This window comes from Saccopteryx leptura, chromosome 1, assembly GCF_036850995.1.
Source record: "Saccopteryx leptura isolate mSacLep1 chromosome 1, mSacLep1_pri_phased_curated, whole genome shotgun sequence".
Classification (NCBI taxonomy): domain Eukaryota; kingdom Metazoa; phylum Chordata; class Mammalia; order Chiroptera; family Emballonuridae; genus Saccopteryx; species Saccopteryx leptura.
Window position 1 is genome coordinate 124,935,197 of NC_089503.1, and position 17,350 is coordinate 124,952,546.

Below are 17,350 nucleotides of genomic sequence, written 5' to 3' on the forward strand. Positions count from 1 at the left end.
CTTAATTCCATCTGCAGCCTTAAATATCCTGTGCCATGCAACATACACATTTGCGGGCTTTGGGATTAGCACATGGACATCCTTGGGGTGGGATGATGATGTTAAGTCTACCCACATAGCCTGGTAGAAGAGAGCAGAGTCTCACTCAGCACTAAGGAACCCTGGGAAACACCTCTGGCAGATGCCGCATACGTCTTGCTCTGTGGGCTGTCTGCCTGCAAGTAAGTTTCTGGAATCATCCCACAAACAGAGCATTTTTCCCTTGACTAAGATGACTTTATCACATCAATTTGTTTCATCTTGAGGACTACCTGGTCTCAAAAGCAAGTTCACTGATCATATATGTTGGGCAAGTGCCGATTGCAGTTCTGAAAATCCCCTTTCAAAAATTTCAAAGCAAACCATAATTTCCTTAATTTTGTCATTCAGATTTACTATTACCTCACCCCTGTACACATAGATATCTATATTATTATATACCTCGTAATTTTTCATCTGTCTCAGAGTTTCCAAAGCTAACATTTTTTCCTCCTTTTTGCTAATCTTCCAGGTCCTAGATTTAATTTTTCTGTAATAAAACCCCTTAAAATGGAACCAATAAATGATAATTTGTTTTGCAATTTAGATTTTTTGTTTTAATGTCTTAAACCCTAAAGAGTGACAGCAGAATATGAAGATTTTTGAATTATGACTAATCTTTTTTATTGTTCTTTTATCTGTCTCTTGACCATTTAGCCCCTTCCACCACCTGGAAAGTGGGTAATCCGCCAGGAGCCTGGGTACTGCACCAGTTCCCATGCTTTTAAATATATATTCCTGCATTACGGAAAACAAGACATCTGCATATCTATAATTAGCTAATATATTCAGCTTTGGCTCCTATAACAAGATGCAGGTGCGGATACTGCAGAAGCATCTTGTACGTAGTGTTGGCTATTACTTGTAGGAGAGAGTCCTCTCCCTTCATGAAATAAAGAGATAAAGCTACAAGAAAAACAATTTTAATATGTGCATAATATTTGCTGGGCCAGTGTCCTTGTGTTCACAGTTTTACAATACTCTAAAGGTTCCAAGATCTCTTCTGAGAAACCAGGATTTTTTGTTCTTAAATTCTAATTTGCTTGGCATATGTTTCTCCTGAAGGGTGGACTTTAAAAATTGGTTTGATTTCAAAATTTCCAAGTTCGTAGTCAAAACTGCATTCTGTCAAAAAAATAATAGGAAGCACTTGTCATGTGGCAGGTACTTCATCACACTGGGGATTCAGCATTGAACAAATCAGGCAGGATACCTGCCCTAACAGCATTCACTTCTCTCTGGGTGGGGACGGGGCAGAAAAGCAACATGAATATGAAATACATCACATGGTAAATGGGAGCAAAGGCAGAATCCAGGGAAAGGGAGATGAAGAGAGTGGAGGGGAAGAGGGTGGGATGGACGTGCTATTTTTGATGGTTGACCAGGTTGGGTGGACGCCTGAGTGGTAGAAAGGAAACCATTCTAAGGAGTCCAGACAGCATGTTGGGTTGCTCAGGACCTCAGAATCCCAGAAGAACTGGAGCCAAATGTGAGTTTAAAAAGAGACTGATGAGCGATGGATAGAGAGAGAGGATGGGGCAGGTCATGTAGGACCAAAGGCCAAAGTTAATGAGCCTTTGAAGGCAATGGGGATCATTTGAGGATTTTGAGCAGAAACCACATGATCTGAGTATGTCTTCTTTAAAAATAAAAAAGAGAACAGGTCTGACTACAGTGTATGCAGGATTAAAAAACAAATTACTTCCCTAAATCTCTGTTTCATTATTAGTTCTCTCCCTACTAGTTCTATTGTCCAGCCTACTAAAAACTAAAAGTATAACCATAGCCTTTTTCTAATTTTGGGGAGGAAAACATGCAGTAACACAATAACTTATTTGAAAATTCTTAAAGAATTAACAATTCAAGCCAGAACATTTATGTGTCAGGTATCTTTTTAAAGGCATAGTTTGAAAATCAATAAATAGGACAGAAAATGAAGAAACTTGATTTTTTTTTTTAGCTGAGATTTTATATGTTGAAGTTTTTTTTAAGAGTTTATTAATAAACTATGCTGAGAGCTAACATCTGACAGTAGAGTAAAATCAAAGCATTTTATGATTTATTATTGGGGTTATAGCAATTCAATTTTTTTGCACACCAGGACTAAAGAACTTTAAAGAGAAGTTATTAATTTCAAGAAATAATTTTCTCAGTCTCTGTGGCTATTTTATTTATTGAAGGCAGAATATCTACAGGGCAGGTCCTTTGAACACACAAGTGATGGGTTATAAGAAAAGAATTAATACTATAAAATTTAAATTGGAATAAAATAATAAAGGGACAGAATGAATCCCATTTTGGTGGAAGTGGGAGGAGACATTTCTGAATTATTTTTTATTTAAAATATATTAATTCAAAGTTATATATTTATAATATATATTATATTGTGAGACTATAATATATATGTATATAACATTATAGATATGTATGATCGTACTACCAACTTACCGAAAGTGTTAGGAGAGCTGATATGCCACCAGAATTTCTGGACTAACTGTTTATTGTGATGATAAAGTCTAGAATAAAGTCTCCTTCTCTGTTGAGATGACACATGGGTTAGAATGTACTGCATTGCACTTGATGGCATTTCTTAAAACATAATTTTTTAGTATCTTGAAGGTCACAGTGCACCCAACAAGTTTGTATTCTTACTAAACCAAGTTCTAAGTATCATATAAATGTTCTCCTAGGACTGATGGACAAAATAAAGATAGAATAAGATTTAACTAGTTAAGCGGTATCATAGAATAACTCTTATTTCAAGATGCCGCATTGCAGACAAGTCCCTGGTAACCGCTTTCTTTTTTGAGTTCAAGATAAACATGTGAGAGAATAAGGCTGACACATTCCAGTCTGTAGATTCTCAAAAGAGCTGGTCACAGCAGTTGAATCCGCCAGACATCTGGGGCGCTCCAGGGAACCCAGTGGGGGAACTCATGGCTTTCCCTTTCACTCAGTTTCAGGGATGCCCTGCATCCTGCACTCTGATTCCGAGGACAGAGCTAACTGGCAGTCACAAGGTGGGCTTCTCCTCCGGTCATCTTTCTGGGGCTCAGAGCACAGAGTTATCAGAATAAGAAAATTAAAGTTAATTTAAGCAAGTGATTGACAGGTGTGGAGAAACCCCATATGTATATCGAACTATTCATAAATTTCCAAATGGCAGGCAAATGGTTGAGAATGTTTCATAGCTAAGATGTACTTCTGCATAGCCCATCAGATTCTCTTGCCTCATTGCATCAACTTCCCATATCAGTCCTCTCCTCGGAAAGCCTGGGTCTCTGTGTTTTAACACCTCACATGCTTTAAAATGCCATTCCCTGTGTCCTGCCTCTGTGAGGCCTCCATGCAGGCAGTGCCCCTCTCCACAAGCTTCCCACAGTGTCCAGCCTCCCATTGCCAATCCCTCTTCCAAGCCATCATCCGCGTGAACAGCAGGAATTGGGGGCTGTTGGCCAAAAAAAGCTTTCTACAAGGAAACCCTTCCTTTACATGGTATGCTTTTTGTTTAAAATGTCACTAACTTTATATTCTACTCCGTAAAGTGTCCAAGACTGGTCATAATAACAGCAATAATAATAGTAATGCCTCCCCCCACGATCTTCAGGTAAATTTAAGAGCCAAGAAGATACGACACCACCTACCGCACTGGTACCTCCTCTCCCCCCTCAGCCCCACCACACGTGTACCCTGGTTTAAAAAGCATGGGCCTGCTGTACCCCAGACATTTTGGATTTTAATCATATTCTACATTGTGTCATTCACCAGGGTTCAAACTTCTTAAAGTCAATTTGTTTGTTATTTTTGTCCAAAAATAATGACCTCACTCCACTTTCTAAGGAGGTTGGTCTTGTGACTTTCCTGTGGGTGGCACAGCACCTTGTTGGTTTGTGTTTCCCCTTTGTGAGTCCATGAGACCCTCGAGGCACACAGAACAATGCTTAGTAAATATTGACTGAACTAAACAAAACTGGAAATTATTTTCAACCGCTGTTGAGTCCAGTCCATATTGACTATTGGCTATTACTACAACAAAAGAATGATGTATGAGCATATATGTATCTGTGACTTTATAACCTAAAGTAGAAAAAATAAGAGAAAAAAGACATGCATAACAAGGAAACACTTAAGCAAATGTTGTATTCTACACAATTTTTATAGGTATAATAGCGATTTTTAATTTTTTTAAATGAGGTATTTAAATTAAAAATAAAAAATGCATAAAATCATTTCCTATACATGGTGGCATATATTACATTTACTTTAATACTCATTAGTTATTACAGACATAGGCTATGTAAGATATAAAATACTTTCTCTATTTTCTATGTATTTGTAATGGTTTTATATTTTAAAAAGATGTGATTTTCCATTTTGCAATAACAAGCGTATTTTTTTATTTTTTTTATTTTTATTTTTATTTTATTTTATTTTATTTTTTTTTTATTTTTTATTTTTTTCTGAAGCTGGAAACAGGGAGAGACAGTCAGACAGACTCCCGCATGCGCCCGACCGGGATCCACCCGGCACGCCCACCAGGGGCGATGCTCTGCCCACCAGGGGGCGATGCTCTGCCCATCCTGGGCGTCGCCATGTTGCGACCAGAGCCACTCTAGCGCCTGGGGCAGAGGCCACAGAGCCATCCCCAGCGCCCGGGCCATCTTTGCTCCAATGGAGCCTTGGCTGCGGGAGGGGAAGAGAGAGACAGAGAGGGAAAGCGCGGCGGAGGGGTGGAGAAGCAAATGGGCGCTTCTCCTGTGTGCCCTGGCCGGGAATCGAACCCGGGTCCTCCGCACGCTAGGCCGACGCTCTACCGCTGAGCCAACCGGCCAGGGCACAAGCGTATTTTTTTAGATATGTGCTTTCATAATGCAATGAAATAGAAATTTAAATGAGGGGCCGTCTTCCCTTCATAAACACCTTGCTATCTGTCAGTCAACCAAAAACGGCCCTTGTGGTGATTATCAACACACTTGTCTATTAAAAATGAAAGGCCAAAATCTTAGTCCCACGTGGTTTCTTTCTCTCAATTAACAGATCTAGAATTTGACCATTTCTTATCACTTGGACTCTATCAATTAGATCTGAAGCTACCAGATTTCTGGTGCCTGAACAATCTCAGTGGTGCCTAACTGGTGTCCCCTCTTCTACCTTTGTGTCCCTACAGTCTGTTGTCCACATGACACATACAGTAGTCTTTAAATAGATGTGTTAGGTCAACTCTTGTCCCCACATTCCTCAGAGGAAACCCGATGCCCTGACAGTGGCTGGCAGCCCCCAGCCCCAGCCCGGCACCACCTCCCTTTGCTGTCATCTCATCTCTCTTTCTCTCTGCTCCAGCCACACTGGCCCCCTGTTTCTTCCTTGGGACCCTCAATGCCCCTTTATGTCAAATCATTTGGTCTCTGTTCGAATGTCTTCTGACCATAAACCCGCTGCGGCACCTTCCCACACCCGCCCCTCTGTTCTTTTCCCTGCAGTGTCTTCTTTATGGCTGTGGTCTCAGGGAACAATCCGGGTTTGAGAAGCTTCAGCTGGTGCAGTTTAGCAAATCCTCTTTAAGGAGTAGAATACCAAATTCTAAATAGAAAAATGCCAAGTCCTCATCCAGATAAAGTTTCCTCTGTTTTTCATTATTGAAGTTACCTATTTGGCTACTTAGCTGGTTTCTTTACTTAATTTCTGACTTCTGCACTGGCACAGGGTCTGTCTGTACTGCACTTGGTCTGTCTCACTCGACTGTGAACCTAGCACCTGCGCAGACTCAGCCTCCATAAACATTGGCCAAATAAGGGACTGTCCAATCCATACAAAATGGATAATACTTGTGGGCTTCTCATTGTCATTCTGAGATGTTTTAACAATTTTCAGTAGTTAATTGGTCTACCTTACAGGGCTTATGTTTCCAGTTTATGTGTGCTCATCTAAAATTCTCACGAGGTATTGAACAATAGATGAATTTAGCATTGCTACCCACAGATATGTTAAGATTATACCTTTTCCCAATGAAGATACAAGATCATACTGATAATGGTTAATCTGAAAGTAAGCATTAATACTTGAAGGAGATGACTGATTCATTATTCTTAAAATAAGAGACCAGAATTTGAAGAGAATCTGTTTTCAGTCAATCTTACATTTTGATATAAAATTTCTGTATAGAACTATTCAGTTTTATGCTGGCCTCATTGTATATGTGGACAAGAGGGGAGAGAAGAGAAAGTTAGAAAAGGAAGTGAAACTCTGAACCCTGTGTTAGGTGAGGATATATCCTTACTTCACTATGTCAGTGTGATCCCCATGAGGATGTGTTAAACTTAAATTTAAACTTCTAAAATCAGTATAGCCAAGATATTATAAGCTGAAACAGTACCTTATATCTGCATACAGTTATTACTTTTAGAATTAAGTTGTTTCCATTCTTGTTTGTTTACAGGACTCCTTGCTAATTCTTGAAATCATGTAGATATTTCCTTCAATTATTTTTGTCTTTAGTTGACATATTTAGTTCTTAAATTCTTGAAATGTACACAATGTGTAGTCAACTTCCTTAAGAGCTTCTCCTGTAATTCCTTCAACATTAGTTTGTAGTTCTTCTTTTTATCACATAAGTTCTAAATGCACAAGGCCCTATTTCTTGTTATCCAGTTTCTTCTACTGAGCCATTTGACTCCTTCAGCACTATCACCATGTTTTAATTACTGAGGATTTATGTAATACTTACATACAAGATGCAGTAATTCCCTTCTTGTATTTCTCTTCATCAAAGTATTCTTCGTTTTTATTGCTTGCTTAAGATTCCACGTGAAAGTTAGAATCATTTTGTCTCATTTGAAATAAATCTCTTTTGAGTTTTGATTAAAATTGCGTTGAAACTGTGTATAAATTTTGGAGAATCCATAACCTTTTCAGTGTTCACTTTTTCATTCATAAACAAGGAGGTGTTTCATGGTATCTATGACTGTTTTTGCTTATATTGCTCAGTAAAAGACTCTAATTTTATTCAAGAAGACCCTGCACCTCTTGGGTCAAGAGTTTACTCAAAGATTCAACTTCACTAGTAACAAGGAAAATGCAAATTAAAACTAAAAAGATAGTATCTTGCATTCAATATAAAATATAAAAGGAGTCAACAATGCCAAGTATGGGCAAGTAAGAACTCTCTCCCAGTGGAGTATAAATTAGTACAAGCTTTTGGGCTGTATCATGCAGATAAAGATATACAAAATTTAGACCCGACCAATCCTAAGTGTCTAACTTAGAGAAACTCTTTAACTGTGCACACAAATGTACAGGCACCATTGCTTGTATAAGCAGATCATTGGAAATAACCAAATATCCACCAACATGGGACCGGAAAAAGAAATTGCAGTATGTTGCTACAAAGAAATACTTCCTAGTAACAAAAGTGAATGCCCAAGTGCTGTGTCTATTGACTTGGATAAATATCACAAATAAAGTGCTGTGTGATAAAAAACAAGTGATAAAAAAATATGTGCAGCTTGATACCACTCATATGTCTAAAAATACAAGCCAGGCTATGGACAGTTGGGAAAAAATACCAACAACGTGAGTCAGTGTGGTGTAGGGGTTCAGAGCACAGGCTCCGAGCAAGGGTCTGAAGATTAACTGCTGCCTGCGGCTGTATGATGTTGCTAGTCACATCAGTCAGTTTTCATAAATGTGTGTCTTTTCCCCAGTAGATTTATCTCATTTCAGTTTTCAGTCTTAGTCTATTGACACATCCACAACAAAGTCAAACATTAGGATAATAACTGTGTCTTCCTGTCATTCTAGATTTAAGTGAGGATCATTCTAATTTTAAATTGCTCAGATGCCATAATAATTATAGATTTTCTATGAGCCAAGTTTAAGTACAAGTTTATATAGTCTACTCACTGGATTAGCTGTGAAATAAGTACTTACAACCAGAAACAAAGGCAGTGGCAGATGGAGTCCAGACAAGCACTCCAACCAGGGCCACAATGGACAGACCCCTCCTTGATCAGCTGTCCAGCCCACTAGAAAGAAACCGAAAGGATCTGACTCTGGAAGAGGAAAATGTGTCAGCACTGACATCCAAAGAAGTCTAAATATTTTTTACACTGCCCACCTTTGTTGACAGTGGATATTTATTTTAGGCTAGAATACTAACTATATGCCACTGATGTAAATAACTCAGGATATTGAGGCCTGACACATATATTCATGAAATGTCAAGTAGAGTAAATTTCCTACTGTCAGATAGAATGTGTGTTTGCTTGAACAGACTGTGTGCAGACCCACAGGAGATAGGATAGTGCTCACAGAGGGAGAGAAGTTAAAGGTGGCCCTGGAACCTGGGATCATGGTCTTGGTAGGAGACATCCACCCACCCACACATGATACTTGCTTGTAAACAATTCAAGGAAAGCAGTTTGGGCTCTTTCAGTTGAGTGTGATCTGGAAATGACTTAGGGTACTTACTAATCTGATTTCACCAACACTTGGTAATTTAGAGAAAACCATGGGATTTTTAATACCACTCAATACCTAATGTGGAAACAGAAAGCAAACTTTTGAGTTAAGTTTGGAGCACAGTAACGGAGACTTGTATGGGAGGCGTTCTTTCCAATTCTCAGTACTTCGTGATTTTGTAGTAGACTTCTCGATCTTCCCACGAGTTTCAAAAACCAAATAGCTTTCTGATAGACATAGGTAAAGATGAAACCAAAATCTACACAAGATTAAAACCTTATGAGTCATTTAACTTGTTACTAGTTATACCTTTTGCTGCTTATTTATTTTTTTATTAGAATCTAACTTGTTAATAAAATCAAAGCACGGTCCTTTTTTCTTTTAGCCGAATGATTCCCTTTATATTTCAGAAAAATATTTGCTATTTTTTTCAAGAACTAGTATTATAAATACATCCCTTTTATAATCACCCTCATCATAGATCAGCTTTGATTAATAACTTATTAGATAATATATAGTTTACGTACTAAATAAACTTTATGAAGTTATAACTCTGAATTATATATTTCACTGACTTTATCATACATCACCGTATTATTAAGTTAATTCACATATTGACCAGATGATATGTTAATTAAGAATATCCTTTTACTAGTTAAAATAGTGGGTAGTTTCTTGACAAATAATATTTATTGAATTCTTTGTTAAACAGTTCACATGTGAAATTTTCTTTAATCCTGAAAACAGTCCGGTGAGATAGATTCACATTTTGTTCATTTTGTTTTACAGACATGTAAGTTACCTGCCTCAGGCGACACAGGTTTTAAGAGAAAGAGGACTGATGTGAACCTAGTTGTTGCAGCCTCAAAGCCAGCACCCCCAAACATTGCACTATCACCCCTCTCTAAAACCTAAGTTAAAAAGAAACGTAAACCATCTTGGCTTACCTATTGAATAGAGAAAATAGATCATTTTGAACAACTATAGAGAAAGATGTTTTCTCTCAAAATCCTCCAAAATAATTTCTACCAGAAAACTAACAAAGATTCAGCCTTTACATATTGTATTTCTTGTTTGTTCAAAGCAACTACGTGCACATACATCGATTCAAATTACCTAGAAATACTGGAAATTTAACTGTATTTACTGTAAGGGCAGGGGATAAAATTCACTGAGGTAAAATATGTATTTTACAAACTGATAACTTTTCACTTTCTACATCAATGCTGAAAAGGGAGAATCAGTTACCTCTGGTTAAGCCTGTGGTTTTGGAGCCAGAAACTTTGTATCTTCCAGTAGCTTTTAAAGCATATAAAATTATTTAAATTTTAAACATTAATAAGGAACAAAAATATATATTTTTTTATTTTTTTAAACCAACACCAATGAAGAATACCAATCACTCGGGAACTCATTAAAATCACTGTATTCCTAGTACTTCTTTTTAGTCAGCTCTCTATAAGCCATTTCTCAGACATTGTGACTTGATCATTCATCAAGTCACAATGTGAGTAAGAAATACTATATATTATTAGTCCTTCAGACTATGATTTACATTTTCTTTAAGTCTCAAGTCCAGGCTAGTTTCTTTTTGCACTAAACCAGAAGCCCTGAAAGGTTTTGAAATGTTGACCCAGGACCTTAACTCTTTGAAGTCCTTATCTAACCAACTGTAGGATAACAAAAGGCTATTCCAACCTCTTGTCCTCTATTCTCAACTCCAACTCCCTCCTCAATTCAGATGCAGAATACCTGCAACCTATTGCCTGGGCCTTTTGGGTCTCACTATCCTCAGAGCAACTCTTAATAGTATTTTTCTAATTGAAAACAGGGTGACCCCCAAGAGGAATTCTGTTTCTTGTTTAAGTAATTTTTTTTTTTTGTATTTTTCTGAAATTGGAAACAGGGAGGCAGTCAGACAGACTCCGGCATGCACCTGACCGGGATCCACCCGGCATGCCCACCAGGGGGCGATGGTCTACCCATCCGGGGCATCGCTCTGCTGCAACCAGATCCATTCTAGCGCCTGAGGCAGAGGCCATTGAGCCATCCCCAGTGCCTGGGCCATCTTTGCTCCAATAGAGCCTTGGCTGCGGGAGGAGGAGAGAGAGACAGAGAGGAAGGAGAGGGGGAGGGGTGGAGAAGCAGATGGGTGCCTCTCCTGTTTGCCCTGGCCGGGAATCAAACCCGGGACTTCTGCACGCCAGGCCGACACTCTACCACTGAGTCAACTGGCCAGGGCCTTGTTTAATTAATTTTTAACCCACTATCCCTTGTTATCATCATATAATTTTGCAAAGAGTCATGAACTTATAAACACTGATGTAATTGGGTATGCTCTAAATTATTCTCTGGTATTGATACCAATTTAATGATAAGATATAATTCATTGGGAAGTATTTTTTATCCTCAGTGTATGCCATGGTAAGAGTAAAAAATCCCTTAGGTGGTAAGGCCTGATTTTTTGCAGTGGATGATGTTATATTACTTGCATTTCTCTTGTATTTAATTGTCCAGCTATTTGTTTTCTGATGTAAGAGCTTTACATATACTTTGCCTTGTAATGAAAGGATAGGGAAGAAAACCATTGTATCCTACTCTTGAATGATTTTTAGGTACATTTGGTTCTAGAGTTTAAATGTAAAAACACTTTAAAACAATGGTTTGCATGGCAAAGGTGTGAAAGCCAATTTCATTCTTCCTCAATACGAACTGGGTGAACATCAGTGATTCTATGCACACACACCCCCGCCTTTTCCCCAGGGGACTGTTTACATCAGGTTTAAGCAAGCCTTCTCTATAAACAACTGGAAAGGACAGGCAGTAAGGCATAGTTTTGTTTTGTTTGATTGGTTAATCCATTGTTTAAATTTCTGCATCAGCCCCCATCTTTCTTTCTGTCTTCACTGAAGTTCACAGCTAAGCAGAAAAATAAATGAGAGCTATGCTATAAGAACAATTGACTAAAGTGGTCTATAAAGAGAATTGTACTAAATGAATTAGTAAATGAAATTAAGACTATCGACTCAGGTTAGGAATGAAGAGCCCTTGCAGGTCATCCCTGAGCCTACCAAATTCAGGAACATAGCAGATATAAAATTTGTTTATTCCATATCCAATTCAACTTCACTTTCTTATGTGTATCTCAACATTGATTGTTTTTATTCAATCATTTGTATAATGTAAATAAATCTGAATCAAACAGTCAGCCTTAAAAGAGAATAAAATACAATGAGATACCTACCACTACAACTTATCAGAATGGCCAAAACCCCAAATATTGACAAAACCAAATGTCGGCAAGGATGTAGATCAACATAAACTCTCATTCATTTCTTCTGAGAGTGCAAAATGGTACAGCCACTTTGTAATACAGTATGGCAGCTTCTTACAAAACTAAACATACTCTTACTATACAATCCAGAAACCATACTCCCTGGTATTTACCCAAAGAAGTAGAAAACCTTGGTCTACACAAGTACATGCAGACATATGTTTATAGCAGCTTTGTGCATAATTGCTCAAACTTGGAAGCAACCAAGATGTTCTTTAGTAGGTAAATAGATAAGTAAACTGTGCTACTTATCTATAAATTAAATAAAATGAAATAAAGGTGCCATTTCAAAGAATAGAATTTTCCGTGATACTTTTTCAAAGAGAAGTTGTACCTTCTTAATGTTTAAAATAGGTCTGGAGTCCTGTAAGGGCTGAAGATTGGATATAAGAAGAAACTATAAGATATTTTTCTTTCTCTGCCTGGCTTATTTCACTCAACATAATAGTTTCCAGGTCCCTCCATATTGTTGCAAAAGGTAATATTTCCTTCTTTTTCATAGCCCCATAGTATTCCATTTTATATATGTACCACAGCTTTTTATCCACTCGTCCACTGATGGACACTTCATATGACCTCATTCATTTGAGGAATCCAAGGAATAATGAGAACTGAGGAATGGAATTGAGACAGAGGAGGGTTCAAAGGGACCAGAGGAAAAGAGGACAGAGAAAAAGGGGATGATAGGATGGGATAAATCTTAAGGGAAGGGGGGAGGGTGCTGTAGGAAGAGGGGCAAGGAAGATGTTGAGGGGAACAGGGGGGAGGGGGAAGGCATTCGGGGTGACCCTAGAATCTATGTAAACACAATTAATTAAATTTAAAAAAAAAATAAAGAAGAGAAAGAAAAAGAAGAAACTATAAGGATGGGTGCAAGGAGCCTGACCAGGCAGTGGCGCAGTGGATAGAGCATCGGACTGGGACGCAGAGGACCCAGGTTCGAAACCCCAAGGTCGCCAACTTGAGTGCGGGCTCACCAACTTGAGCACAGGGTCTGTGGCTTAAGAGTGGGATCATAGACATAACCCCATAGTCGCTGGCTTGAGCCCAAAGGTCTCTGGCTTGAGCCCAAGGTTACTAGCTTGGGCCCAAGGTTACTGGCTTGAGCAAGGGGTCACTTGCTCTGCTGTAGCCCCCCAGTCAAGGCATATATGAAAAAGCAGTCAGTGAACAACTAAAAAAAAAGCTGCAACGAAGAATTGATGCTTTTTATCTCTCTCCATTCCTGCCTGTCTGTCCCTATCTGTTCCTCTCTCTGACTGACTCTCTGTCTCTGTCATACACACACATGAAGAATGGGTACAAGGAAAAGTCAAAGGGAGGGAGGATCCCAGAGAAAAGAAGAGGAGAGGGAAGGTGCAGCATTTGGACCCCTCCACAGCCACCCAGGAACAGTGTGTATTATAAATGTTCTGCAGGAAGATTGGAAGTCCACCTCCTGCCTTCCCTCTGGTCCTGTTGGGAGAAGGGAGGTGGCAAAAGGAGCAGGAAGAACCAAGGACCTGGCTCACATTTCACATCTGTGAATTTTTAAATATCAGCTCTGACTACTGTTTGGACTCAGAAAACTGAAATAGGATTGTCACATTCTTAAGATAAAATTCAACCCCCCAAAAATAAAAGTTTTTAATAGCAATGATCTGGTGACTGCCCTTCACCCCCTGTACCCCAAAGCAGGAAGTAGAGTTTATTGTCTTATTTGTGTTTCTCTAAAGAGATTAAAATAGAACTTAAATTTTTATTATAAACTTGGATAAATGGCATTAATTAGGGTCACACTGAATACATTATGTTCTTGTTATACCATTAAGAATTGATATTGCATTTGTTTTGAATTCATTTTCCCTTTTAATGCTTTGGAATAATATTTTAATAGCTTGATTCATTAAGTTGCATGAATGAGAAATACATTATCATAAATTAAGAGCATTAACTACAATAAGTAGTATAGCTAATATATACATATAAATATATAAATAAAATAGATTTATTATACCATCTGCTTTTAATATATAACCAATTGTTTAATGGTAAAAATGGCTTTATTACTTCTTTTTTATGGTTTCATCATTAAAAGAACTAAACCCAGGGAATCTTTAAGTAAAGCACACACATACATGCAAACACACATACATAGAGAAAATGGCATTCATAGTTTAACCCCTCATACAAGTGGAATGTCCCTCCTGAAGTATTATAGACAAGTCATTATGGTTCCTCCACAGATGCATGTCCAAGACACATGTACATAGTGGTACAAACTTGCATCTCTTGGATGGGTGCCAAGCAGGCCCATATAAAACTGTAAATTGGGAAAAAAAATTGTTTTCCAATTCTTTCTCTCTGTTTAAAACTGACCCAATAGTCCCGTTAGCCACCTTCCCTGTGTTGTCACCACCACAGGCTGCACAGGCCCCTTCGGGAAATTTATTCCCCTAACAACCCCCCGCTTCCCTCCCTGCTTCTCTTCTCACAGGAGGTTAAATAGGCACAGCAGCACTTTCCTGGTTTCCACAGACCTAGAGTCGGTGAGTCCTAAGGACTGCAACAGTTTCTGATTTCTTTTTAGTGATGGATGACAATAATTCCTACAGGTATATTCTGAATCATCAGTTTGCCCATCTTAGATGAGTGACGCAATGCATGCCCTCATTTTATTTGTAAGCTGGTATGGGAAGATCTGCTGTAGTGTTCAGGGATATTCTTAGCTGGGCACAAAAGGTCTTTTATTTCCTTTAAAGAAGGATATTACTCAGTTTTGAAAAGCTGAGCTTTAACTAATCTGACAAACACTACTGTGACAAGTAAGATACTTGTTGATTCACTCAACAAATATTTACTGAACATCAACTTTGTGCCTGGACATCCTTGCACTTAGGATAGGGATAGAGTTTATCAGTGAACGGAGCAAAGAGACTTGCCCTCCAATAACATACTTTTAGTAGAAAACAATCAACAGTAACCGTAACAATAACAATAATCGTAATGATGAAGTTAGAACATGACAAGTGCTATGAAGAATTCTAGAACAGACTAAGGTAAAATAAGAATGCTGGATTGGGGAAGGGTATGATTCAGAATGCAACTGTAAATAATGTGGTTGGGATAGCTGTGTAGAGAAAGTGGCATTTGAGCACCTTTGAAAGGGTTGGGGAATCGAGCCGTGTGACCCAGCACATCTCTGAGATGAATGAGTGTTCTATATAAGAATACTAAATAGGGGCCTGACCAGGCGGTGGCGCAGTGGATAGAGCATTGGACTGGGATGTGGAGGACCCAGGTTCAAGACCCCAAAGTCTCCAGCTTGAGCCCAAACTTGCTGGCTCGAGCAAGGGGTCACTTGGTCTGCTGTAGCCCTCTGGTCAAGGCACATATGAGAAATCAATCGATGAACAACTAAGGAGCCGCAACGAAGAATTGATGTTTCTTATCTCTCTCCCTTCCTGTCTGTCTGTCCCTATCTGTCCCTGTCTCTGACTCTGTCTCTGTCACGAAACAAAACAAAACAAAACAAAAAGAATACTAAGTAGGGAAGTTGCTATATTCTATTCTTTCATGCCAAATTATAATTATCCAATCCCTGAGGTATGCTGAAATTAAAGAAAACAATATTACTGAATGAATTGCGTTATCTTTTCATATTGATGAAGAAATATTCAAATACAGCTTTGCTAATGAAAGCTCCACAAAATGGTCTGTATGTTAACTAGCCAATCTGTCTGCTTTCAATTTTAAAATTGATCTAAAAAAATAAAAGGATAGCAAGGATAACACAATATATGATAGAAACATGTTGCAATGGTTGTTTTCATTCATTTATCAAAAAATACAAATTTTCTTTAGTTAAAAAGAACACTGAAATTGATTTTGTTGTTATTATTGATCAAATACCTATCTTAAGTGTAACATACCTAGGACTTAATGTTCTGGCTAGCTGTCATGGTGAGTGACTTTCTTTTCCATGTCTTCTCAGATGAAAATCTTGTACTAATTCTTCTGGTTTCTCATTTATGGTAGCTTCTGGCTTCTTTGAAATATTGAGAGAATTTCCATATTAAGCATATTTTTAACATTTTGTACATCAGTTCTGCACCCTTTAAGAGACTGGTCAAATGTAATAAGTCTTTGGAGAAAGAAGCATTCTCCTGGTCCTCCATTTGCTTCATGCCATGAGTGTGTGGCATATTTTTATAGAGAGGTGTGTCTGAGACACCCATTAGAAAGTTAAAATCACCTTTCCAAAATTCCTTAGCTTGGAAGGAAATGCATTTGGATTTTTATCACTAGGATATTAAAGTGAGTAAATGCAATAAAATCTAACGAGAGCACACATTTGTTTTCTTTTTGTTTGTTTCTGTGCCTTAATTCAGTTCATTGCAATTAATTGTGGCAGGTACTTCACATGAAAATGCTGTTTTGCTGTAAGTACTGAAAGCTCCCTCTCTAAGGTACAAGGTGTGTCCTTTGCTCTTTCAGATAAGGAGACAAGGAGGCATCCAGCTCCTGGTGGACCTGTTGGATCATCGGATGACAGAAGTCCACCGTAGTGCCTGTGGAGCCTTGAGAAACTTGGTGTATGGGAAGGCCAATGATGACAACAAAATTGCTCTGAAAAATTGCGGCGGCATCCCAGCGCTGGTCAGGTTGCTCCGCAAGACCACCGACCTGGAGATCCGGGAGCTGGTCACAGGTTAGAATCCTTATAAATAGCACCACTGACTCTCAACATCTGTTTTTCATTCTGTGGCATGGTAGCAAATGTGATACTAATATAGTCTAGGCCTCACTGACGGTTAACAACATAGGCAGTTTCAGTAGGTGTTTGCAAATGATGAAATAAGTGACTAAGAGCATTTTAAATGTAACATGCATGGATTGATCAAATTAAATCATTAGAATCCAATAAGCATAACCCTCATTAAAATTCTGTCACCATATTTCAGTCTTTATCATTTGATTTAGAAGTATTTCAGCATCTTATAAATACCCACAAGCCATCATTAGAATGATATTAATAATGATAAAAGGGCAAGGTATCAAAGTTATTGCTAAAAAGTATATATCCTGGCTTATACTGTGGTTAACAACAGAGAGCTTATTGTACTTAACCATTAATTTCTTGAATAAAATATTTATGCTTATGAAACCCCAAGGTTATATGGTATTACATATTAAGGAACTTTTTAGTAATCACCATGAAAGAAAGCCTTTCCATAAACATAGAATTTTTGAGTTTGTAAAATAGAGATAATTATAGTAACCACCTCTTAGAGCCATCAGAATGAATGAATGGGGATAGGTGAACCATTTAGCACATACCCTTCTTGGAACACATCTGGACACAGTGAACATTAGCGTATTCACTGTGGTCCCTCACTTTTCAAATGTGAAGTTTTTCTATTAGAAGACTAACAACATTGGTGTTCCCAATATGGAATTTCAGATTAGTCTTCTTCATTATACACCTGCTTGTTCTAGGTA

At 38.2% G+C, this 17,350-nt stretch overlaps 1 protein-coding gene across 8 annotated transcripts in view; it reads left to right on the forward strand.

Moving 5' to 3' along the window:
- Positions 1–17,350, forward strand: part of CTNND2 (catenin delta 2) — a 944,271-nt gene that overhangs the window by 700,185 nt on the left and 226,736 nt on the right. For all 8 annotated transcript variants that reach the window (XM_066374395.1, XM_066374422.1, XM_066374405.1 and 5 more), the window contains one exon: positions 16,346–16,559. In XM_066374395.1, coding sequence (XP_066230492.1) covers positions 16,346–16,559 — 214 coding nt within the window. The remainder of the gene's footprint in view (positions 1–16,345; positions 16,560–17,350) is intronic.